Here is a 26,471-nt window from a genome sequence, read left to right as displayed (position 1 = left end):
CAAAGCTTTGACTAGACAGACCTTTGTGGGTAAAGTAACGTCTCTGCTTTTTAATATGCTGTCTAGGTTGGTCACAGCTTTTCTTCCAAGGAGCAAGCGTGTTTTAATTTCATGGCTGCAGTCACCACCTGCAGTGATTTTGGAGTCCCCCAAAATGAAGTCGGACACTGTTTCCACTGTTTCCCCATCTATTTGCCATGAACTTCAGTTTCTGAATGCTGGGTTTTAAGCCAGCTTTTTCACTCTCCTCTTTCACTTTCATCAAGAGGCTCGTTACTTCCTCTTCAATCTCTGCCATAAGGGTGGTGTCATCTGCATATATGAGATTATTGATATTTCTCCTGGCAATCTTGATTCCAGCTTGTGCTTCTTCCATCCCAGCGTTTCTCATGTACTCTGCATATAAGCTAAATAAGCAGGGTGACAATATACAGCCTTGATGTACTCCTTTCCCAATTGGGAACCAGTCAACAGACTGGTTCCATGCCCAGTTCTAACAGTTGCTTCTTGACTTGCATACAGACTTCTCGAGAGGCAGGTAAGGTGGTCTGGTATTCTCATTAAGAATTTTCAAGTTTGTTGTGATCCACACAGTCAAAGGCTTTAGCGTAGTCAATGAAGCAGATGTTTTTTTCTGGAATTCTCTTGCTCTTGCTTTTTCTGTGATCCAATGGATGCTGGCAATTTTGATCTCTGGTTCCTCTGCCTTTTCTAAATCCAGCTTGTACATCTGGAAGTTCTCGGTTCACATACTGTTGAAGCCTAGCTTGGAGAATTTTGAGCATTATCTTGCTAGCATGTGAAACGAGTGCAATTGTGCAGCAGTTTAAACATTCTTTGGCATTGCCCTTAATTTGGGATTGGAATGAAAACTGATTCTCTCCCATTAAAATAGTCCAGAAGTCCAATATACAAGTTAAGACTTTATTTCACCTTAAAACAACAGAGTAGCCTATATATCTTTGTCAAACATGGCATGTCTACAAAGGCAGTGGTGGGAATGCAGACACCCCTGGGAGGCAGGAGCGGGTCCTCACCCCGCAGGCAGCACCCAATCAGGAGGCGCTCGACAACCCCTCCTTTTCCTCTCCCCCCTCCGCCCCTCCCCACACCCACCCTGCCCTCTCCGCAGGGCCCTCTGGGTTCTGAGCTCTGGCTGTGCACGAAACCCGGAGCCCCTGCCCCACGCCCAGCACAGCTCCACAAGAGGCAGCAGGCAGTGAACAGCGAGGGCTGAGGGCTTGGGTCTGAGTTCAAGTCCTGCCTTGTTCAGTCTCTTTAGGCGAGTCACAGAGCCGCCCTCGGACCCCCAGCCACACCACGAATTAAGGGCGATGATCAATCTCTCACTCAAAGGGTGAAATGCAATGAAAAATGAGTAAAAAGCAGCTAGCAAAGGCGCTCTCAGAGGACAAGCAATACATCCATACTAGCACGAACTCAGCTGTTACAAAGCACACGGGAGGGAATTTTGGCCCGCAGAGTGCATGGCGAACAGGCTGCCTGGTGGCTGCAGGAGGCAAGCACAGTTCCACATCCAAAGAAGTGCGCCCTGGGGTCCTCCCCCAGTGCACAGGGGAGGAGAGGCCGCCGCCGAGCGTGCTTGGCCCACCACGGCCATCAGGAAGAGCAGAGGCCCAGCCAGGCTTCCCCACCATGAGGCAGAGCTGACGAGCACCTCTGCAGGACAAAGTGCGGTGCTCCTCTGAGACAGCTCCCCCCCGCCACCCCCACAGTGTAAACTCCGCTTCTTCACTACCGGAGCAACAGCGCCCCAGCAGGGGGAGGAGAAGCCACGGTGCTGTGGGCTCACCACCCGCCGGGAGCCCTGCCGGGTCTCCAAGCCCCCTTAGTAGATGCAGGCTGATGACACAGCAAAAGCCCACGAAAGCCTGACTCTCACATGCTTTATTTCAGCTGCCGACCCTGAAGTCACCCTGGGCTCAGGTTTGATTAAACACAGAGTCCACCTACGTTGATCCGGTGGTGAGTGCTGTGACTGACCATGAGATTCGCCCAAAGCTCATGTTATTCAAACACTAATTTTCAGGCCGCACTTCTAGTTCAGCTTCTGTGGCACGGGGCCTCAAGTCTGAATTTCAAAACAAACAAACACTCTCTAGGCGACTCTGTTACGTGTGAACGGGGATCAGAGTTTAAACCGCAGTACAAAGTTGCGTACCAAATAACCCTTTACACTTTGCGTAAAATGAAGTTATTAACCGCCTGCTCTTAAATTTATGGAGAAGTATCTTAAATCCTTCAAAACGAGATGGGGCAGGCAAGGTTGGCCTTGAACACTTCACTCCACCAGGCTTCCTTCCTTCAGGCCAGGTCTGCGAGACAGGAACCAGCGGAGGCGAGGGAAAAGGCCAGACAAGCCCTGAACTTCACTTTAGGGGAAGAAAGTCCGCTAAGCATTTACACAAACAGAGACAAAGGGGACATAAGATGCTCCGTAGCAGCCGCACTGCAGTGACGCCTGTCTGAAAACCGAGCGCCCAGTCTCCGCCCAGGGAAGGTCACCATCTCTCCACCTACCACGACGGTCGTCTTTGGGTCTTTGCCTGCCAGCTCCCTCATGGCTATCTCTTCGTCAGGCTGCCCGAAAGTAAAGTAATTTGGATAAAAAGCACCTGCCAACACAACCTGGAAGACAGACGTATTTTCATGAAGTAACAGCATGATTTTATCACGGTGTCTCATTAATATACTAATCTCATCCCGCAATGACACCCATAATATAAAAGGTGAGTTAGTATTTTCTAAAACCTGGACCTTTAATCAATCAGCAGAAAGTCACGATTCTGGTTACTTCCCTGTAACAGAAACACATTCTACAAGATCATTCCTCCAAGGAGCCTGACTATTTCTCAGAATGAGGTTTAGGGACTTCCCCAGCAGTCCAGTAGTTAAGACTCCACTCTCCCAATCCAGGGGACACAGGTTCGATCCCTGGTTGGGTAACTAAGATCCCACAAGCCACACCGTGCAGCTAGGAAAAAAGAATGAGGTTTAGAAAACAGTGATGAGTTGAACAAGGACACAAATGATTGCACACACAGGGCCCTGGGGGCTAGCCAGCATTTTCTACCTTCTCCTCACCGTACTGCCTTCCATGGGTCAGGCCTTCTCCAAAATGTTCAGGTAAAGTGACAGTTGGGGCACACAGACTCAGAGCAGCAGGCCTGCCCTCAACGTTCACCTCTAAAAAGCACTCTGCAAAGAGCCGCTTCTTCAGTCGAAAACATGCCATTTGAAACCAACATCCAAGGAAGACTGTCCCAACCTTAATTTGACATTGGTTTCCCAGATGCCTCCAGGTTACAGGATCCCAAATCTGTATGCGTCAGCCAACACACGGGCGCAGGACAAGACCTCCTCCTCGGAGCCCTGAGTTAGAAGCACTGGCTGCCTTTCCAGGATACACTTCCCTCTACACATGCCTAGAAGGCTCCATCCAACAAGGGAATCTGATCGTGGCCTCCAAAGTTAAAATAACTTTTTGATGCAGGATAAAAGCAACGTAATATTAACAGCAATTTTACTTTCTTAAAAGCCAAAATAAAAGGATCTCTCTAGAAGCAGTAAAGATAGCAGTCTTCAGAAACATTCCTTCAGAGATCAGAACTGGGTTTGGATCATCAACTTCTGTTCTCCAACACAGTGTTAACACTGGGCATCTAGGATCTCCTGTGAGATACAATTTGTATCAGAAAAGGGGAGCAAGCGCTTTCACAGCCGTGAGACCAAAGGTGCAGAAGAAACCAGGAAAAGACATCCGGGCACTCCCAGGTACCTGCAGGATGAATCTCTGCTTGTACGTGTACTCCTGGTCCATGACAGGCCGCCGGGAATCAACATACATGTTGAACTGTGAGATCCTAGTCTTCAGTTCTTCGTATAACTCAGCCACCTAAGAAAAACACGTTGACAGATGGTGTCTCCAGGTGACGTCTCCAGGTGGCCACGCTATTCAGGGTAGTGGCAGCACTTGGAAAGCAGCCCACACTGGGGAATGCTGCTACGCCTATGGGTGAGACACTGCAGCCACTGAGAGCCACAGTAACGAAGACGGATTAACAAAGGATGGGAAAGACACAGAGCGCAGTGTCACGAACAACAGGACACAACCCCAGCTTATAAACACACACAGGAAACCGCTGCAGACACACACACAGGCACCAACGGTGTCAGAGGAGCCGGACACCATGACCACAGCCCTCGCTTCAAGTCCTTGGCACACTTCCACAATCTCTCGCTGTAAGCATGTACTGCTGCTTCGTGATTAAACACCGGCGGCTACACAGTCACCCTGAACAAAGCAAACCTCTCCAGTTTAAACAGAATCGTCTGACGTAAAGTGATTCCATCACACTTCAAATGTAGACACACAAGAATACACAAATCCAAACACCTACGAATGCACCATAAATCAACTTTCCACAAAATTCTCTCAGTAAGTGACAATAAGGAAAAAACTATACAAGCTACAGTTGCAAAGGTAACTGGAAAAAGACCACAAAAAGGAACGGTAAGGACAGAAACGCTTAGGAACCCTGCCCTATGAGGAGAGGAGGAGAGCCTGGGGACACAGGAAGGGCCCAGCCCGGCCACTTCCACACTCACTACTGAAATCACCCAGAAGGCTGCAGGAAATACAGCTTGTCTAATTAAAACCAATTTAAAATTATGCAAGTCACCTTTTCTGACCAAAATGCAATAAAAATCAAAATATTAACAATAAAGCAAGATACCTAAAGATATTTCTTTCTACCTAGAAACTCAAAGACTCTTCTAAAGACCCTGAGTCAAGGAGAAAGCCAACAGTGAAATGAGCCTCAGATAGGGATAGCAGTGAGCTCCCTACAGCTGGGAGCGAGTGCGCATCCCTACATGGGATGTCAAAGACCAACGGACCCAAACCGCTCACAGGAAAACTCGCAGCTTCAACTGCTTTTAACTAGAAAGACTGAAAGTGCATCCCACTCCAATATTCTTGCCTGGGAAATCCCACGGACAGAGGAGCCTGGCAGGCTACAGTCCACGGGATCTCAAAAGAGTCAGACCTGATGTAGAAAGACTGAAAGTGATAATAAGTTAAATTCTCACCTCCGTAACACTAAAAAAGTAAACCAGAGAAAAACTACATTAATGGAACAAAAGCCAAAGTCAATCCATTGAAATCTTTTACCTTTCCTCTCTCCCAAAACACCTGCACAGCAAAACTGTCAAATCGAACCAAGAGTAAGTTCTCTGAAAATACAAGAAAGCAGACACAGCATCTTGCAAACTGGTGCAGTAGAGGACCTAAGTCAGCAGGCCCAGCTGTCCACGTCCTGGCCATTCCAAAGGAAGGTTTGGCTCCCGGCAGGTCACCTCTGGGTCCCTGGCATATCCTGCCTCTAAGAGCGTCTTTGTTCAGCTGAGGCCTTTGCTCAGCATGAACGCAACAAGCAGTTCATGGAGCAACGTGACATCGTGGGGGTGGGGGGCAAGGGGCCTGGGCCACATGGTATCAATGTGACCTTCAGAGGTGCTGCAAACTAAGTCAGTAAGGTCAACCAGGTGAGCACCCCTGACCACGTAACCAACCCTCAACACAAGCTCGCACGCCAAGGCCCAGAGAGCCTCCCCGGCCTGCAGAGTCTCCTGCAGGCTGTTGGCACCCACGCTGCCCAGCAGGCCCTGCCACAAGAGGCCAACTGTGGGCCGACACCTGGTCTCTCCTGGTCCCTCCACACCCGCCTTGCACCTTTGCTGGTCTTCATCTGTGTTCATTCACTGTAACAAACTGTAACTGTGACCGTAACACATCAGTTCTACTAACGCTGGACACAGGATGTACTTCCTGGAAGGCTCACTGCTACCCATGGGGTCGCGAAGAGGCCCACACGACTGAGCAACTAAGCACAGCACAGTACAGCACCCTGTGTAGTGCTGGTACTTGATAAACGCCACCTTTACTTTCATTCAAAGAATATACAACTTACCTCTCTAATTCTCTTGATCTGAATGTAATTTAACCGTCCCCAGTCAAGTTCATCCTTTAAATACACAAAAGCATAATATTCACTATTAATGTAACAAACTAGAACTGATACACCTACTATAACACACACGTCTCACGAGGAAGAGTGTACACCGGCAGGAGAAGCGCTGGCCGGCTCTCTTTCCGGTCAGTCACACAGGCGCGTCCGCCTCCTTGCAGCCCCACGGACTGCAGCACCCCCGGCCTCCCTGTCCAGCACCAACCCCTGGACTGTGCGTAAACCCATGTCCATCAAGTCGGTGATGCCATCCAACCATCTCATCCTCTGTCATCCCCTCCTCCTCCTGCCTTCAATCTTTCCCAGCATCAGGGTCTTTTTCAATGAGTCAGCTGTTTGCATCAGGTGGCAAAAGTACTGGAGTTTCATCTTTAGCATCAGTCCTTCCAATGAATATTCAGAACTGATTTCCTTTAGGATGGACTGGTTGGATCGCCATGCTGTCCAAGGGACTCTCAAGAGTCTTCTCCAACACCACAGTTCAAAAGCATCAATTCTTTAGTGCTCAGCTTTTTCTGTGGTCCAACTCTCACATCCATATATGACCACTGGAAAAATCACAGCTTTGATGATACAGACCTTTCTTGGTAATGTCTCTGCTTTCTAATACGCTGTCTAGGTTGGTCATAGCTTTTCTTCCAAGGAGTAAGCATCTTTTAATTTCATGGCTGCAGTCACCACCTGCAATGATTTTGGAGCCCAAAAAAATAAAGTCTGTCACTGTTTCCATTGTTTCCCTATCTGTTTGCCATGAAGTGATGAGACCAGATGCCCTGATTTTCATTTTTTGAATGCTGAGCTTTAAGCCAGCTATTTCACTCTCCTCTTTCACCTTCATCAAAAGGCTCTTTAGTTCTTCTTCACTTTCTGCTATAAGGGTGGTGTCATCTGCATATCTGAGGTGACTGGTATTTCTCCTGGCAATCTTGATTCCAGCTTGTGATTCATCCAGCCTGGCATTTCGCATGATGTACTCTGCATAGAAGTTAAATAAGCAGGGTGACGATATACACCCTTGACGTACTCTTTTCCCGATTTGGAACCAGTCCAGGGTTCCATGTCCAGTTCTAACTGTTGCTTCTTGATCTGCATACAGATTTCTCAGGAGATAAGTAAGGTGGTCTGGTATTCTCATCTCTAAGAATTTTCAAGTTTGTTGTGATCCACTCTGTCAAAGGCTTTAGTGTAGTCAATGAAACAGATGATTTTCTGAAATGCTCTTGCTTTTTCTACGATCCAGCAGATGTTGGCAATTTGATTTCTGGTTCCTCTGCCTTGTCTAAATATAGGTTGTGCATCTGGAAGTTCTCAGTTCGTGTACTGTTGAAGCCTAGCTTGGAGAATTTTGAGCATTACTTTGCTAGCATGTGAGATGAGTGCAACTGTGCGATAGTTTTAGCATTCTTTGGCATTGCCTTTCTTTGGGATTGGAATGAAAACTGACCTTTTCTAGTCCTGTGTCCACCACCAAGTTTCCCAAACTTGCTGGCATATTGAGTGCAGCACTTTCACAGCATCATCTTTTAGGATTTGAAACAGCTCAGCTGGAATTCCATGACCTCCACTAGCTTTGTTCGTAGTGATGCTTCCTAAGGCCCACTTGACATCGCATTGCAGGATGCCTGGCTCTAGGTGAGTGGTCACAGCATCGTGGTTATCTGGATCATTAACATCTTTTTTGTACACTTCTTCTGTGTATTCTTGCCATCTCTTCTCAATCTCTTGCTTCTGTTAGGTCCATACTGTTTCTGGCCTTTACTGTGCCCACCTTTGCATGAAAAGTTCCCTTGGTGTCTCTAATTTTCTTGAAGAGATCTCTAGTCTTTCCCATTCTATTGTTTTCCTCTATTTCTTTGCACTGATCACTTAGGAGAGCTTTCTTATCTCTCCTTGCTGTTCTTCGCAACTCTGCATTCAGATGGATTTATCTTTCCTTTTGTCCTTTGCCTTTCACTTCTCCTCGTCCCTCAGCCACTTCTAAGGCATCCTCAGACAACCATTTTGCCTTTTTGCATTTATTCTTCTTGGGCTGACTGTCTACCCAATGGCTTTCATGAGTAACTCAGGCAGTTGCTCTAAGGATGCATCTGGGCAAAGCAAATTTACACACACATACCTATTAGCAACCTTTCAAACACACTCAGTTTAAAAGGAGAACAAAACCTGACTGCACCCACCCCAGAAAACAAAGGCTTTGAGGCTGGTTTTTCCAAGCCCACTATGGAACACACGGCTGAAGCAGCAGACGGAAAGCCTCGAGCCCCTCCACTCTAAGCAGCAGCCCAGGCGTGGCCCCCAGGCCTGTGGTCCCGGCAGGTGCCAGGGCTCCTGACATGGAAGGGTCCCCATTCTTGGAGGCGGGCGGCAGGCAGCATGGCTACACACAGTCCGCGCCACCTCTAGGAGCTGGCCGCTCCAACAAGCCGGGCACTGCTGGTTCACACGTGGCAGTGAGGCTGAGCGAGGGGGACCCAGGAAGCTCCCGGGGCGCCAGCAGTCACAGCCGAGAAACTCAGGGAACAGCCACTGACCTTCGGGTGCCGCAGCTCCCCTCTCTGCCTGCAGGTCTGCCACGCCTACAAAGAAACCATCAGGTTCAAAATTCTTTCCCGACCATAGACAATTTACAGATTTGTTCTTTCTTTTTGAAAATTATCAAAGTATGATAACACATTTATAGGAGACTGGGAAAACAGAGAGCAAAATTAACATATAGCTCCACTATATACTAAAATTATTCTTTTAAGTGGGTGAATTAGGATTTTTAGGTGGGAGGTTTTTTTTCAGTAAACTTCATAGACTCAGACTCCCATCCTGACATACTTCTCCCAAAAGTTTGTTTAGTCTCAGGGGTCAGTCACACTAAAAACACTTGTGACGGAGACAGGCCCAGGGCGTGAAGTGTCCTGACACCTGCAGTCGCTGCTTTCGGAGCTGGACTTACTCTAAAGGCTTCAACAAGTGCGATACAGTCGCTCCTGCTACTGCCAGCGAAATTCACTTTGTTCCTATAAACAGAAACAAAAGGTGTCACTTGCTCCCATTAAAGCACAGTGGCTTAAAAGTATGAGAGTTAAATACCTGTATCCATCAAGATGCTGCCTAAAAGGCATCGCAAAAAAATTCTTCAAGGAAAGAGATGCCGCTATCAAGAGAATAAACAAAGACAACGTGAGATTCTCAGAAGGGCCTCTCCTTACACCCTCCGTCACCACCTGGCCACTGCACACTCACCGATGATAAGACATTCGTCCAGACACCCGAACACGTGTCCGAGGACTATGAGTTTGCCAAGCTGCTGACTGACAGGAAGCTGGGCTAGAACCCTTCCTAGGAAGGTCAGCTCACCATCGTGGGGGTTGTCGTCTTCTCTCTGCCCGCTCACCGCAAGCGCGCCTACCTTCAGGAAACAAAGCAGGGCCGTCAACACGCGTGGCTTTGCTCACGCCCTTCTTCCCTCAGGCCCAGAGTTTAAGACAGTGACCAACTATGGATGAGCAAGGTTCCCAACAGCCTCTGAGTCAGCTTACCAAAGACTGAGACTAAAGGTTTTTTTTGAAACCGTGAACGCCATTTCATTATTTCCACGCAACTCACAGGCTAACGAATGTGGCAGGCCCAATCCCAAATATCCAGCTGCCGCATCATTCACAGCCAGATGGAGCAGACCCCGCGCAGAGAAAGATGTCCTCAGCTGGATGGAGCGTGTTTTACGGACACCCAAGCAAGTACGAGAGGCACCCCAAGGCCAAGGGCTGGAGGCAGACACACATAGCCGGCAGATAGGGGTGCCCAGTTGGGCTGCCCGCGGCAGGGGCAGAGCCAGAGCTCACAGCAAGAGCAGAGCCTCCAGCGCCAGGAAGGAGAAGGCTGGTGGGGGGTACTCGAGGGCGGGGAAGAAGGCTCCTGTGGCTCGAGCCGGGGAACAGGCACACCCTGCGCCCAGCGGCCCTACCAGGGCTTCTCAGCAAACAGCAAGCCCGGCGGGGGGTGCGTGACGGGTGGTGAGAGAGCCGGAGCTTCTAACAAAGCTGGTCTGAACTATATAAATCTGGAATCAACTGTTAGTCATGAATGCCTAGCCAAGCAAACACTGACTATTTACAACCATCAAAATACCTTAAAGATAATCCACATTACGGAACCTATAAAATTCGCCCAAAAAATCTTAGCTCTTCCCAGCACGAGCAAGTGTGAGAGGGTCCTACCTCCTTGAGCAGAAGGATGGTGCGTTCAATGTCACTCAGACTAGGTGGAGAAAGGGCCGTGGCCAGCAGGGCCCTGGGCTCACCCATGTCAAGCAACTTCACCTTCAATATTGTGCTTCCTAATGGACAACGCTGAAAAGAACAGAACTTGAGTTTAGAAACAGAAAAATCAGTAAATCCACTCAGAGGAAGCAGTGCACGAGAGGAGGTAAAGAGAATTAAGAAAGGAAAACAGCAAGAGGCAGAGGGCTGGGAGGAGGAGAGAGAGACCGGGGATGGAGAGACGTGGGAGAGGAGGAGCGGGGGACAGACGGGAGGACGGGCGACGGAGGGGTCAGAGCGCGAGGAGGGGAGGGCAGGAGCAGCGAAGCGGCAGCGGCGACGGCACAGACGGAAGGCGCGCACGGGGCGGCTGGGCACAGCACTCCTCAGGCCAGCCCCTGGCACGGCGCGACCCCCTCAGGGGCCTGGGGCCCAAGCGATGAAGGCAATACTGGCATTAAATGACCCTGGTCACAAGTGACGTTTCCGGAGTCAAAATTATATGACATTCAAAATACACTCCTTAGACTGTTGGGTAAAACTGTCCATAAAAACCAACTATGAAGATGACCAAAGTTCGTTACCAACATCTCAGGGATGACGTGGTTGGGGATGGAGTTGTCCCAGAAATCCTTGTGCACGAGTCTGTAACAGTATCCTTTAGACACCCGTCCAGCGCGGCCTTCAAAGGGGGAACATTCGAAAGCTGGCATTAGTTACTTTAACATAAGCATAAAGACATGTTTCAGAATAACCATTAAATACTAAGGAAAACTCTGTTATCCTCTACCAAACCAGGTCAGTAAAAACTTCAGAACAGGGCAGTGTTAGAAGCAACTTTACACACAGAAATTAAGTGCTGACTTGTACTCAGTACAGCATCAAATGCACATTTCCAAAGACTGCCACATTGGCCCCAGAATGCGGCGGCAATCAGAACACGATGAACACCACAGCTCTCCTGCAAGCACATAGTTCACACTGATAATCAAGCCGGCAGAGAAGCCTCGCCACGCCCAGTGGATGGGCTGGCTGTGCCCTGTCCCCACAGCCGTGCGGAAGCGTCCGCCCTTCACGACGACTTCACATGACTTGAGTGTGCAGAGCTCAGAAGCAGGCCTGGCCCGTGGAGACTGGCCGATCAACGGCTCTTCTCTTGCGATGGGATCGCTTGCGCAATGAAAACTGCTTTATCCAAAAACAGGATAAAATCTCAGAGCGCGGAAGGCGGGGAGGGGGCTTCTTCATGAATACTCGCTTTTAAAAAGTGGGGCAGCAAGGGAGGTGCCTGTGGAGCCTGGACCCCTGCCCTTTATGCTCCCCCCACCCTGGGAATCCGCCCCCCTTGCCACCAGGAGACTGAGTGGAGAGTCCAGGCGTCTGCTCCCACCCCCATCCCACCCCTGTATCTTCAGGCAGGACTGCACGTGGAAAACCCCAAGGTAATGACGAAACCAAATGCACGACTCCTAGAACCAACAAGCGAAATCAGCAAGTCATAGGACTCAACAGCAGCACAGAAAGCCAGCCACGTCTATACACCAGAAACGAACACGTGGAAACCGGACTGAACAACGCCGTCACAATCACTGCAGTCCCGCCAGTTAAACTGAATACTTAAGACACAGAGCTAGCAAAACGGCTCCCGGGCGGCTCTGAAGGTAAAAAACCTGCCTGCAATGCAAGAGGCCCGGGAGCAATCCCTGGGTCGGGAAGATCCCTGGGGAAGGAAATGGCAACCCACTCCAGTATTCTTGCCTAGAGAATTCCATGGACAGACAAGCCTGGCAGGCTGCACGAGATCACAAAGAGCTGACGTGACTGAGTGATAACACTTCCTAGGGAAACATCCAGCATCTGTGTGCTGAAAATGACGCAATGCGGCTGAAGACGTCACAGGCAACCTGAATGAAGGGGGACACACAGCGTTCAGGCACAGGCAGACGCAGATCCCCACACACTCACGCTCAGGCTTAGCACAGGTCCCAACAGCGCCACGGGCAGCTCCTGCGTATGCGCACATCACTCTCAAGTCTGCACAGATAAGGCAAAGCGTAACACAACAGCTCGAACAGCCTGGAGAAGGGAGAATGGAGGGGCAGGAGCCCATCTGCTCCACGTTAAGTCTCACTATGCAGTGACCGAGACAGTGTGTTCTTGGTGGAGGAAAAAGAGACACGAGAGCATAATGAAGACGCAAAAACAGCCCCAGACAAGTGCAGCCCGCGGTGCTCACAGAGGTGCGCACGCCCTTCACCACGAGGACGACGGTGGCACTGGGACACTCTGCATCCAGACAAACCGTGCATCGTCGATGAACACTGACTAAACGGATCACAGACACACAGACAAAAACCCACCTGTGAAACTTCTACAAGAAAACAAGCAGAAACACCTTTGCAATCTAGGCTAGGTGAATTGTTCTTATATGACATCTTAAGCATGATCCATAAAAAAAAAAAACTGATATCAATAAACCAAACCACACCAAAATGCAACTTCTTCTCTATGAAATACCCTGTTAAGAGCAAAAGACAAAATACACACTGGGGGAAATACAGGAAGCCCTCTACAGACGACCCTTCAAGCTGCAAACTTTCAAAGGTGAGAATGTGAGTGCCAGCGTTCGCACCCTGGCCCTGTGCAAGGTGGCCACACGCTCCCGGTGGGCATGCCAATGTGCTCAGCTGTTCAGTGGAGGGGAGGCTCGGGCATGTCAACAGAGTCAGACGGTGTGAGAGGCTGTTGCTTATACATAAAACTGGTTCCAATAAAGGTGATCTCTGATTAAGACCAAACATACAAACAGCAAAAACCTTAAAAGGACACCCAGTGTGTCACCAGGCCCCGGGGCTGTGCTGGAACGCAAGCGCCTTACCTTTCCTCTGCTCACAGCTGGTCTTAGAGGCCCAGCTCAACCGCAGACTCTGGTAATTCGTGTCTTCATCACAAACCAGAGTTCTGGTCAAACAGAAATCTATAACTGTCGTAAGAAAGGGAATGTGAATACCAGGCTAGCAAGAAGCAACCGTAACGATTGGTGCAGAGTAGTAAGTCAGCTTACAGAGCACACAGCCTTAGATCTGGCGCACACAGTAGCCTCTGGAGAAGACCGGCCACTCCCGACTGCCCAGGGCAGGGCGGCGGTGCGCACACAGCAGCCTCTGGAAAAGACCAGCCACTCCCCACTGCCCAGGGCAGGGCCGCGGTGGCCACGCGCTCCTCCTACGGACCAGGCGTCCGGACAGAAGGAAGACTGCCGCTCCGAGCCCCTGCAGCACAGGGAGCCGGTGCGGGCTGCGCCCCAGCCTCCCAGGACTCGAGGCCGCGCAGCACAGCTAAAGCGGGGACAGTCAGGTCTCAGCCGTGTGTGTGTGTGTACAGTCAGGTCTCAGCCGTGTGTGTGTGTGTGTACAGTCAGGTCTCAGCCGTGTGTGTGTGTGTGTGTGTGTACAATCAGGTCTCAGCCGTGTGTGTGTGTGTGTGTGTGTACAGTCAGGTCTCAGCCGTGTGTGTGTGTGTGTACAGTCAGGTCTCAGCCGTGTGTGTGTGTGTACAGTCAGGTCTCAGCCATGTGTGTGTGTGTGTGTGTGTGTGTGTGTGTACAGTCAGGTCTCAGCCGTGTGTGTGTGTGTGTGTGTGTGTGTGCGTGTAGGGGGAGCACGGCTGCTCCATGTCAGTGTCAGGGTCCTCCCCTCTAACACCCGGGACAGGGCCCGTGCTGCTCTCCCCATGCCCCAGGCCCAGCACAGAGCAGGCAGGCTCCGCGTGGGAAGGGGGTCTGTCCCCGCCGCATGTGCGCACCCCTCCTCAGTGGCCCCCGCCTCAGGGAGAGCCTCCTGTGCGTCCATGACACCACGCGCCCCCAGCCCATCCCGATGGCTCCACCGGGCTCCGGACACTCCTCCCACCATACACGCGGGGACCTCCACTCGCAGACACGAGGTGGGCAGCATCCAGGACCCCTGTCCTGTGCCTGTCCTCCACCCACCTCGCCTTCCGCGCCCCCCCTGACACCCCCTCAGGCTCAATCTCCAGCCTCTTCTCTGGAACTGGAGCTCCCCCCACCACTGTCTTGCAACCCTCCCCAGCAGCTCTTAATCCCTACACAGACCCACGGTCTGTCCATCTGAGGAGCAGCTCCCTCCCGGCCCTCATCTAACGACCTGCCCTCCCTCCTGACCAAGCCCAGGCCCCCAGCCCCTCTGCCCGCTCCTCACCCCCCGGACACCTGCAGCCCACCGGGCGGCAGGCGGTTACTCATCTCACCACCCGTCAGGGCCCGCCCGCCCCCGCGTCGGCTCTGTCTCCCAGTCCCGCGACGGCCCGCTGGCCTGGCCCCACGCCGGCGCCCTGCGGCTCCTCCACACTCGGGCCCCCCAAGTCAAGCCCCCCTCAGCTGTCGCCTCCACACAGAGGGGACCCCCATGGCCCCAACCAAAAGGTCATTCCTCCCAACTAACGGTAACCCCTTTCTCTGAATGATTTTCCTACGTAACATCCACCTTGACCTGGAACCACACACACTTTTTTACCTACTGTCTCTCACCAGACAACATGTCTTGCCCATCCTGCAGGCCTCCCACCGAGAACACTCTCCGACACGTGTTAGGCTCCCAAACTTTTTCTTGGCTGTGACGTCCCGCGTGCAGGATCTGGTTCCCTGACCAGGGACACACCTCACGCCCCCCGCACTGGGAGCAATCTGAACCACTGGACCGCCAGGGAAGTCCCTCTGGCTCACAAACATGAACCCAAAGCCTCACAGAGTCATCAAGGACAAACACGTGGGCGCCCAGCCTCAGTGCCCTCACCCCTGCACTGACTCGGGGTCCTTCTCAACCACCCTCAGCAACAGGGAGGACTCAGGGTCCTCCCTCCAGTCACGATGTCCGGCAGGGCAGCCCCAACGCTCTACTGCCCACAGACCCTGGCACGCCCCGGATCACTTCCTGTGTTAGTAACTGTGCCCAGAGGCTGCCCGCGTGAAAGGACGCACATGCTCGGAGGACAGCACGGAGCTTGCACCTCCAGAACAGGGAAGAGACAGTGACAGGGAGGGGCCTCCCGAGGGACACACAGGCCACAACTGCCCCGGCCACGCGGGGGGAGACGGGGGTCTCACCGTACTTGACGTCTGGAACTGTGACAGAGCTCTCTGCGATGTTGGTGGACAGAATGATCTGCAAGCAAACAGAAGGGAGCAATCGGACGCGCTCACACATACGGGAGGCAGCAGGCACAGCGACAGCAAAGCAGCTCCAAGTCACTGAAAGGCAAAGCACTGGACTCACGTTTTAAAACCAGCCATTTTCCTACTTTACACAAACGTCCACAGCTGGTCAAGGGTCTCGGGGGTGAGGCGAGAGGAGCCAGTGCGGGGGCTCTGCTCCACACCAGTGTGGGACCCTGGGCCACTCACCTCAGTCTCCTCATCTGCAAAATGGAGACTGCAGCAAAACCCACCCTATTATTTGAGCTAATAAATTTAGAATGCTCAGAACTGCTCCTGGCCTGAACCGAGCGCTCAGTAAACAGCAGCTCGCCCTGCAGCACTGGCGTGTGGGTACTGAACACCCCCAGTGTCGGCCTGGCAGCACCACCGAAATTCAAGGACAGACAAATGCTATCATAATCAACCTTCCTAACAGCTCTGCAAGGTGATTTTATTGCCTCTCCTTTCAAACAGTAAAATTGAGCCTTGGAGGAGGTGCTCAAAGCACACACCTATAAGGGACAGAGCCTCGAGTCATCGTCCGAGTCCACACGCGTGCTCTCAACCCTCCCCTCCATGTGAAGCTGCAGCTTTTCCTGGTGGACTCGCTCTCGGGGGTCCAGCGGAGCCCTCAATGCACAGAAAGCCAGGCTCTGCACACAGCAGGCAAGAAACCGGGGCAAAACCAGCTCCCCCGACCCCGGATTCGGCAGCTGCAGGGGACCTCGGAATTACCCAGGGGCGCAGAGCGTGACAGACTAGAGGCAGAGGCCCTGGAGGGCCACAGCGCCTAAGAGCCCTGAGCTGCCGGCAAGGCCTAGGCTGCCCCAGAGACGCACAACCTTCTCCTGGTATCAAAGGGGCTGGGCTGCACGCTCGGGGCCCCTGATGATCTGAAGCCACACTGGAAGGGCTGTGATAGGATAATCCCATCACTCACCCATAAAGGATTAAAGAAATGCTCTTAAGCAGGACCAAGAGTGTGGGCTCTGACGCAACCTCCAGGGCAGTGCCAGGGACAAGAGGCCCCGAGCCCAAGAAGCAGCGCCCTGAGGCTGGGGAAATAGCAGACCTTAGCAAATGGACTTGCAAAACAAAGGCAAAGTGAACCTGTACACCCGGCTCATCAGCACACACGCCTGTGGGCGACTGGCCGCCAGCTCCAGAGCCCGCCACCCGCGGGGCCTCCCGCTCTCATCAGCAGGGTGGACAACTAACCACCAGCTCCAGAGCCCGCCACCCGCGGCCCCCCCCCCCCCCCCCGGCTCTCATCAGCAGGGCCTCCAAGGGGAAGGCACTCAGAGTGCAGAACGGGTGCCCCGGCTGTCCCACCTTTCTGTACCCGGGCACGGGACTTAAAAACACGTTGTTCTGTTCCTCCAAAGTCACACTTGAATGGAGTGGATAGACCTGCAACCTAAAAAAGAAGTGAAAGAAAGAAAACGTCCACAAATGGAAAATATAAACGAAAATGAGTAACTACTCGCTAAGATAATCAAAATGATTTAGGGCAGAAACAACACAATGCTGTACAAGTAAAACTACGCAGGCTACCATTTTAAACGCACCTTTTATGCACCATGTTTATGAGAAGTTCGTGCATGTAGTTTATTTCACCCAGACCTAGGGAAGAAAGACAGCAGGGGAGGAAAAAAGAGATTTGTATTCATTTCTAGAAAACAACCTTTAAGACGACGTCTTTTTTAAAGACGGTACTGCCGATTCATCTCAGTGGACTTCCTTACCCTCCTCACCCAAACACGTCAGCATCACCAGTGACAAGTGGGGAACATTGTTTTCGTTGTTGTTCAGTCACGAAGTCGAGTCCAACTCTTTGCAGCCCCATGAGCTGCAGCACACCAGGCTCCCCTGTCCTTCACCATCTCCTGGAGCTTGCTCAACCTCATGTCCATTGAGCTGGTGATGCCAGCCAACCGTCTCATCCTCTGCTGCCCTCTTCTCCTCCTGCCCTCAATCTTTCTCAGCATCAGGGTCTTTTCCAATGACTTGGTATGGATTAGTTTTGTATTTGGTACTGATTAGTTTTGTATCCAGAATGAGTCGGCTCTACCAGTAACTCAAAAATATGACAAGAACCGTATTCTTCCAACGTTTTCCTCTCCGCAGCAGGGGCTGCCTGTGCGTGCTGGCCCTATGGGTAATTTTACATTTCCTGGGCCCCCCACTAGTTTTCCAAACGCCTCACATTAATTATGCGAAACTCTTACAATCGGAAACTGATAATTACAGAGTATCGGTCACAAAGATGTACTGCCTGTTTACTAGGTCCACAAATGCTCGCTGATATACATGAAGTTTGCATGTGATTTTGCCACATTCTGAATTGTCAATATTTGAACCTCTATGGGTTGACCTGTGGGCCCCCCAAAAGATGCGGAAGCCCCAACTCCAGTCCCTCAGAACGTGACTTTATTTGCAAGTAAAGCATCACTGCAGATCTAATTAGTCAAGAGGAGGTCACACTGGACAAGACCGGGCCTTTGTTTCAATAGGACTGCTGTCCTTGTGAGAAGACACACACACAGAAAACACCGTGTAACCATCGAGGCAGGAGGACAAGCCTCGAGCCGCGGGGGCGAAGACTGCCTGCGGGAGGAGCCCGGCCAGAGCCCCAGGGAGCAGGGCCCGGAGACTCTTTCATTTTCACTTCCGGTCTCCACAGCAGCCAGGGAATTAATGTCTGCCGGGCTTTGTTACAGCACCCCTAAGAACCCTAACACAGAACCATTCCCAAAGATCAGTCACTGAAGTGAGCACACTATCGAACCTCAACTCACATAAGCGTGTAACAGAAAGACAACAGACCAAACTGTAAGGTGTCACTGGCAGACGCCTTGTGCCGGTGACGTTTAGCGGCGAGAAAGCCCGCGCCTCGCGCCAGGCGTTCCCAGGCGTGCACTGCCCTGCCCCACTCGGAAATCGCTGACAAGTACCTACACGGGCACAGGCAGCTGCACAGAGCCGCCAGCGGACGGCGGTCCTCTGGATACGAAACTGATCAGATCAAATACAAAACTAATCCACACCAACTCAAGCAGCACACGGGCAGAGCTTTCAGCTCACATGCTGCGTTCAAAGTAAAAGAAGCTCCCTTTATTCATGATGCTTGTTCTCCACCAAAACTAGCACAAATACCCACGTGTTCTATACATTACTTTCCACGACAAAAAATACATGAACTGTCATAGTTTCATCAAGCTATATCACTTGATTAAAAAATCATTAAAAAAACATCATTTTGAAAAAGTACAATTTAACATGAATTAATATTGTCAAATTAATAAAAGATGCTTGCTCCTTGGAAGAAAGGCTAAGAAAAACCTAGACAGCATATTAAAAAGCAAAGACGTTACTTCACTGACAAAGGTCCATCTAGTCAAAGCTATGGTTTTTCTAGAAGTCATGTATGGATGTGAGAGTTGGACCATAAAGAAAGCTGAGCACTGAAGGACTGATGCTTTTGAACTGTGGAGAAGTTGAAAACTGCTGGAGAAGACTCTTGACAGTCCCTTGGACACCAAGGAGATCAAATCAGTCAACCCTAAAGGTTATCAACCCTGAATATTCATTGGAAGGATTGATGCTGAAGCTGAAGCTCCAATACTTTGGCCACCTGATGCCAAAGAGCTGATTCACTGGAAAAGACCCTGATGCTGGGAAAGATTGAAGGCAGCAGAAGGGAACGACAGAGGATGAGACGGTTGGATGGCATCCCCGACTCAATGGACATGAGTTTGAGCAAGCTCCAGGAGACGGTGTGAAGGACAGGCAAGTCTGGTGTGCTGTAGTCCATGGGGTTGCAAAGAGTCAGACGCAACCGAGGGACTGAACTGAACTGCATAATGTCAAGTATCTTAAGCAGATTATTTTGTCAAATACTGAAGACAAAAGAACTCGAGGACTACCTTGATTATTTTCATGGTATTACAATAATGGTATTATTATTAAATAAATTTTAAATGCAGATGGATGACAGTTCAGTCGCTCAGTCGTGTCCGATTCTCCATGACCCCATGAACCACAGCACGCCAGGCCTCCTTGTCCATCACCAACTCCCGGAGTTCACTCAGACTCACGTCCATCGAGTCAGTGATGCCATCCAGCCATCTCATCCTTGGTCGTCCCCTTCTTCTCCTGCCCCCAATCCCTCCCAGCAGAGTCTTTTCCGATGACAATTACATCAAAAATAGCAAACTTAACATAGCCGATTTTTTCCCGAAGGGGGTCAGACTGCCCTCAAACATAACATTAAACTCTTCATTATCAACGTTTTTAGCAACATAAAGCTTATAGTAAGAGGTCAAACTAAGAACGCCATCCATTCCCATTCCCAGAGTCCAAAAATAAACCCACTCTACAAATAACCACATTTCACCATATGTGCTAGACACAAACCAGCCTCCATCCCGAGCACAATGCCGCAGCGTGGAAGGACAGCACTCACCCGGCAGAAACACCAGTACACTGCTCCGCTCCGACACAAACGGGGTGCCCGGCCGGGTCTTGGCCCTGTTAACAGGTAAGGTGCACAAACATTAGTCAAGGTGAAGTAGCCGTGCTTTTTTAGAGTCCTGGTAGTACAGGCTTCTAACCGTCAGAGGCTCTTACCTCCAAGTCACCCACTGCAACATTCTGTCCTTTACATAAAACAACACAGGGGCCCCAGGACGGGAGACACAGCCCAAAGCCCCACAGGAAACCAAGAGGCCTCCAGCCTCCTGACTACTTTGTCCCATTAAAACTCATCATCAGCAAAAGTCTTTGATGTTTAGTTACTGTAATCTAGACCCTCAAAATACGAAAGATTTAGAATAACTATTACAAACAAAACTTAAACTCACAAGGAACAGAAACGATTATCAGAAAAGCACCTTCACAGACCGAGGCCTCAAACCATCCCCTCGAATCCTGCTTCCATCGGCCCGTCTACTCCACGGGAGCTCAGACGCCTGAGTCCTCCACAACCCCGCGGCCCGCCCAGGTGCCAGGCTTCCGCCATGCGGGCCCGCACAGCACTGAGACAGTCCGCTGCCTGCCCTACTGACATCCCAGCTGGAGAGACCGACAAGAACAAGGAAGTGGGAACCTTCAGCTCAGCAATGAGAGCGTGATGGGAACAGGCAGGGCCACAGAGCTGCAGCCACTGGGCTACCCCCTCACCCCGCCTCTTTCTCTGTGGTTACTATTCCCAGGAATGGTGGGGACTATTGTTTCTTGGCTTTTGCAAGAATTAAGAAAAAAAAAAGATTAGAGTGGAAATTAATGAAATAGAGAAAGAAAAGCAACAGAAAATCACAAACCTAGCTCTTTGGAAAGACAAGCTGACAAATCTACCTACTTTGACCAAAGAAAAACAGAGTCCAGTGACTCCAGTCAGCAATAGAGGGGCTTCCTGGTGGCACGGTGGGTAAGAACCCATCTGCCAGTGCAGGGGACGCAGGTTCGCCCTCTGGTCTTGGAGGGGTCCACACGCCACAGGGTAGCTGAGCCCAGGTGCCACGACGACTGAGCCCCGTGCGGCCACCACTGAAGCCCGTGCGCCTGGAGCCTGCGCCCCAGAGCAAGAGCAGCCACACTCGCAGGGGAGCCCCGCCCTCCCCAGCTAGAGGCGGCCCCAGCACAGCCACGGAGAGCCCGCGGCCAAACGGCCAGTCAGACCGCTTTCTGTCAAACAATAAACACCACAAGGTCCTGCTATTAAAAAAAGAGATGGAAGAGAAGACATCACTGCTGACTTTACAGAAAGGAAAAGGACTGTAATGGAGTGCCATAAACAACCGAAAGCCAACACATTAGAAACAGACATTGAGTGGGCACAGTCCTAAAAGACACAAACCACTGGAGCTGATTGAAGGAAAACAGAATCTGAACAGATGACTCCACGGGAGGGAAAGCTGCTGGGCAGCACCACGAAGACTCCCCGAGTCCACAGAGCCTCACACAGGTTCATGGAAAGGCAGCCTCTCCACGGCAACCGCACCACCGGGTCTCAGAGACCAGGAATGCAACTGAAGGGTACCCAGGCAAAGATACATTTACCTACAAGAACAGCCGACTCAAAAGGTTCTCACCATAATAAGAGAAGCCAGATTATGGGAAAACATCATAAAATATTTGAGAGAACAATAAAAATGGGTGCCTTTGGTATATGTAAATTACATATCAATGAAGTTATTTAAACTAAAAAATTAGAAAAAGTACAAGTAAGGAGAGAAATAGCAACCAAATTTTACACTTAACAAAACTGTGTTTCTCAAATGAGAGTGAGACATTTTTAGCCACAAAAAAACTGAGAAGATTTACCAGCCGACTCAGACTTCTGAAGGACATGCTTTGGGAGAATGGAAACAATCTAAGAAAGTCTGAGATGAAAGGATGATGCGTAAAATGACACATATTTGAGTGAATGTAAACACACTGATCATATAAAAATAACAAAAAGCTGTGGGAGCTTAAAAACAGTTAAAACAGTCCTCATTTGCACATAAGCTGTAGTTTCCAGCTTGGGTGTCAAGCACTGTTCAAGGCCCAACCCACACAGGTCCTGGCACATCCCTGGCCCTGCCGCTGGATCAGCGGAGGAGTCAGGGTCCAGAGAGACGCACGTGCAGAGTCAGCAGGAAACCTGTTCTAAAGGCTCGGAACGCAGCTGCCTCCCTCCACGGCATCCTTCGGCAAAGAAGGCAGGACAACACCCTGATACTTACTGCACATTCACATCACACAACCAACAACTGAAAGAAGAGAAGTCCCGTGTCTGGGCGTGCCTAGAGGCGACAGAGAACAGCCTTCCCAGAAGTCGAGGGCTGGTTACCACGAGAAGGCAGAATCTATATTCTGCTTGCTGTTCCAGTATGTAAACGGTAAAAGTTTTTAACGCAGTGTAATATCGTGAAAGACTCTAACCACAGCTGTAACCTAAAACTGCCCTTAAGGGAAAATACCTTCTAGGTTTCAAAGAGCCAGTCAACGAACACGCATCTCGATGACAATGAAGTGAAGTGAGCTCGTGTCGACTCTTTGCAACCCCATGGACTGCAGGCCACCAGGCTCTTCCGTCCGTGGGATTCTCCAGGCAAGGATACTGGAGTGGGTTGCCATCTCCTTCTCCAGGGGAACTTCCCGACCCAGGGATTGAACCCAGGTCTCCCGCATTGCGGGCAGGCGCTTTACCCTCTGAGCCACAAAGGTAACGCCCTGGATGACAATGAGCAACTGCTTAGAATCAGGAATAGAGCTTTAGGATAAATGGAATCAAAGGCAGAGAAAGCATTCAACAGTCTCCCACAGCGGCCCCCGGCAAGTTCCACCTGGGGCCGTGCGGGGCGTGACTTCTGCGTGTCTCTCTTCAGGCTGCGGTTTCCAGCTTAAACCCTGTCAGCCCTAAAACTGCACTTAGTATGGCTTTAGCTACTTTAAAATAGAAATTTCCAGTAAAACATTTGTTAGAGACTAACTTTAATTTTAAAATACCTAGAGTGACCACTGAATAGATATCTATAGTGAATATTATAAAAACACTAAAATGCTTCAAAATGAACAAAGACTTCCCAATCCCATTGAAGTTCACTGCCCACTGGAGGATCTCTTACCCACTCTCCTTCATGTCCAAGTCATCAAACATCTGAATCAGGGAGATGGCCACCTCATAGACAGCCCTGGTTATCACTGGCTCCTCCAGGAGCTGAGGAGAAAGCTAGAAAGAGGAAGAAGGGAAGCTGGAACAGAGGCTCACCAAGGGAACTCGTAACAAGTACCCCAAGTGAGCATGGTATCGCTGGCAGCCAGGATCCGGGCGCCTGCTGAACAGTAAGCCCCCGACACACAGCCCCCACCAGCGCCGCCCTGACCCGTCGCTGGGGCAGCGGGGCAGTCAGGGTGCACGCAGGCGGGGGTCAAACGTCAGGCAGGACATCTGTTTTGCAGACATGGAAAAGGTGCTCCAAATGCCTGTGTAGCCAGGAGGAGCTTCCCCTCCTGTCAACCCTGCCCTCGAGACCCGAGGACTGAGCCCCCCGGGAAGACCACCAGAGAGCCAGGGAAGGGCAGCAGCCCGTCTGCACGCGCGACAGCAGCCACTGTACCACAGCCGCCAAGGCTCTGCGGGGCGACCAGCCTGCTTTCAGCCGGGTCAGCACCAGCCAGGGAGCCCAGGCACCGTAACACTGCCCTTCGGGTGGCCCCTCCGGAACACTGAGGTTCAGCCACCCCCACCACCCCCTGGTAAGGTCAGGACCTCCAGTCCGAGCTGGCAGCATTCACATGGCAGAGGCCGTCTCTGGGAGTGCACGTCCCCAGAATACCCACCATGACATCATATCACAGTCTTCATAAGATCTATTTTATAGCCATACTGCAGTTCCTCACCAAGAATAGGAAGGCTTTTTTAATAATTTTACTTATCAAGTACTGTATAAAAGAAACAGCATTTGTTAGTGTGCAGAACACATCAGAAAAAGACCAGGAGAAGTTAGCTACAAATGCAACCTTTCTTCCAATTTTTACAGTAAATTAACTCAGTTACTACTTAAATAATCTGTTTCATTATTACAGTTCTACTAATGTAAGCATGACAAATTATCCTCTGTTTAATCAATTAACTCTGAATAAACATTCTTGATGTTTAACCTTTACCTTAAGCGATCTTCTACTTTACGCAGCCACCAGAACTTACCACACTACAGCCATACAAAGAAGGTGCAGAGAAAACGCACTCTTCAAACCTCCAACAGTAACATCCACATCGGACTAGAGCTGCTTCCCTACAAACAAGCTGCGGGAGAAGCACAGTGCTGGCTCACAAGGTCTCCCGGAGCTCTAGAATCCAAGCCCGCAGAGCCCCCGGTGAGCACCTGCTGAGACAGCAAACAGAGCCCTGCCTTCTCCAAGCCCATGCGACGCAGGGGACAGGACGTCCAAGGCCACAGCCCTGGCCCCGCTGCTGAACCGCGGTCCCCATGTGCACAAAGGAGACCCGGAGAAGACACGGGCGCCAGGCCTCCCGCTGCTGGCGAGCCTGCGGCGGGCAGGCAGGCAGGCAGGGCGCCCCACAGAGGGCGGGTCCCCCCCGCACCAGACCCCGCACCAGAGTCGACACTGCGGGAAGCGGCGGGCAGGAGCACGGCGGGAAGCGCGGATGCCCACACAGGCACGGCTGGGGCAACTCCATCTGCCCCCCACCACCGTCTTCCTGGACCACGACCCTCAGCAGAGTGGGGCAGAAGCGCCCGAGTCTCTGCTCCCAGCTGAAGCTCAGGACCCCGAGTGTCTGCCTCCATCTGAGACAGCCTCGCCCAGGCTGAGGCAGCTCCTCAAGGAGAGCAGGGCTCCTGTGAGCGAGAGACTGAGCAGGTAGGGGAATATGGATGGACGGGGGAGCAGAATATGGACAGGGGAGGGTCCAATATTATCCTGTCTCATGCCATGCTGCCAAAACGACAGAAACAACAGAACCATCTCTGTCCATTTCCAAGGCAAACCATTCAGTATCACAGTGAACCAAATCTATGCCCCAACCAGTAATGGTGAAGAAGCTGAACGATTCCATGAGGGGCTACAAGACCGTCTAGAACTAACACCAAAAAAAAAGAGTGTCCTTTTCATCATAGGGGACTGGAATGGAAAAGAAGGAACTCAAGAGATACCCAGAGTGACAGGCAAGTTTGAGCTTGGAGTACAAAATGAAGCAGGGCAAAGGCGAACAGAGTTTTGCCAAGAGAACACACTGGTCATAGCAAACACCATCTTCCAACAACACAAGAGATGACTCTATACATGGACATGAACAGATGGTCAATATGGAAGTCACACTGATTATATTCTTTGAGCCAAAGATGGAGACGCTCTATACAGTCAGCAAAAACAAGACTGTAACTTGACTGTGGCTCAGACCAGTTCAGTTCAGTTGCTCAGTCGTGTCTGACTCTTTGCGATCCCATGAACCGCAGCACACCAGGCCTCCCTGTCCATCACCAACTCCCGGAGTCCACCCAAACCCATGTCCATCGAGTTGGTGATGCCATCCAACCATCTCATCCTCTGTCATCCCCTTCTCCTCCTGCCCTCAATCTTTCCCAGTATCAGGGTCTTTCCAAATGAGTCAGCTCTTCACATCAGGTGGCCAAAGTATTAGAGTTTTAGCTTCAACATCAGTCCTTCCAATGAACACCCAGGACTGATCTCCTTGCAGTCCAAGGGACTCTCAAGAGTCCTCTCCAACACCACAGTTCAAAAGCATCAATTCTTCGGCACTCAGCTTTCTTCACAGTCCAACTCTCACATCCATATATGACCACTGGAAAAACCACAGCCTTGACTACACAGACCTTTGTTGGCAAAGTAATGTCTCTGCTTTTTCATATGCTGTCTAGGTTGGTCATAACTTTCCTTCCAAGGAGTAAGCGTCTTTGAATTTCACGGCTGCAGTCACCATCTGCAGTGATTTTGGAGCCCAGAAAAATAAAGTCAGCCATTGCTTCCACTGTTCCCCCATCTATTTGCCATGAAGTGACGGGACCACATGCCATGATCTTCGTTTTCTGAATGCTGAGCTTTAAGCCAACCTTTTCACTCTCCTCTTGCACTTTCATCAAGAGGCTCTTAGTTCCTCTTCACTTTCTGCCATAAGGGTGGCATCATCTGCATAGGCCATGGACTCCTTATTGCCAAATTCAGACTTAAACTGAAGAAAGCAGGGAAAACTACTAGACCACTCAGGTATGACCTAAATCAAATCCCTTACGACTATACAGTGGACATGATAAATAGATTCAAGGTATCAGATCTGATAGACAGACTGCCTGAAGAATTATGGGAAAAGGTTCGCCAATATTGTACAGGAAGCGTTGATCAAAACCATCCTTAAGAAAAAGAAACGCTAAAAGGCAAAATGGTCGTCTGAGGAGGGCTTACAAACAACTGAGAAAAGAAAAGAAG

At 50.8% G+C, this 26,471-nt stretch overlaps 1 protein-coding gene across 3 annotated transcripts in view; it reads right to left on the bottom strand.

Annotated features, from left to right (window-relative positions):
* TDRD9 (tudor domain containing 9) overlaps window positions 1-26,471 on the bottom strand; it is a 112,571-nt gene that overhangs the window by 42,613 nt on the left and 43,487 nt on the right. For all 3 annotated transcript variants that reach the window (XM_042235592.2, XM_042235593.2, XM_042235594.2), the window contains exons 8-22: window positions 23,129-23,232; window positions 19,981-20,045; window positions 17,084-17,138; window positions 16,848-16,932; window positions 15,426-15,483; window positions 13,179-13,283; window positions 10,885-10,982; window positions 10,259-10,390; window positions 9,285-9,450; window positions 9,132-9,195; window positions 8,995-9,058; window positions 8,582-8,626; window positions 5,994-6,047; window positions 3,800-3,916; window positions 2,542-2,649 (exon numbers count right to left, since the gene is read on the bottom strand). In XM_042235592.2, coding sequence (XP_042091526.1) covers window positions 2,542-2,649; window positions 3,800-3,916; window positions 5,994-6,047; window positions 8,582-8,626; window positions 8,995-9,058; window positions 9,132-9,195; window positions 9,285-9,450; window positions 10,259-10,390; window positions 10,885-10,982; window positions 13,179-13,283; window positions 15,426-15,483; window positions 16,848-16,932; window positions 17,084-17,138; window positions 19,981-20,045; window positions 23,129-23,232 — 1,320 coding nt within the window. The remainder of the gene's footprint in view (window positions 1-2,541; window positions 2,650-3,799; window positions 3,917-5,993; window positions 6,048-8,581; window positions 8,627-8,994; window positions 9,059-9,131; window positions 9,196-9,284; window positions 9,451-10,258; window positions 10,391-10,884; window positions 10,983-13,178; window positions 13,284-15,425; window positions 15,484-16,847; window positions 16,933-17,083; window positions 17,139-19,980; window positions 20,046-23,128; window positions 23,233-26,471) is intronic.

The sequence above is a fragment of the Ovis aries genome, chromosome 18 (assembly GCF_016772045.2).
Source record: "Ovis aries strain OAR_USU_Benz2616 breed Rambouillet chromosome 18, ARS-UI_Ramb_v3.0, whole genome shotgun sequence".
Classification (NCBI taxonomy): Eukaryota; Metazoa; Chordata; class Mammalia; order Artiodactyla; family Bovidae; genus Ovis; species Ovis aries.
The sequence above is the reverse complement of the archived record's forward strand: the minus strand, read 5'-3'. Positions and strand labels throughout refer to the sequence as shown.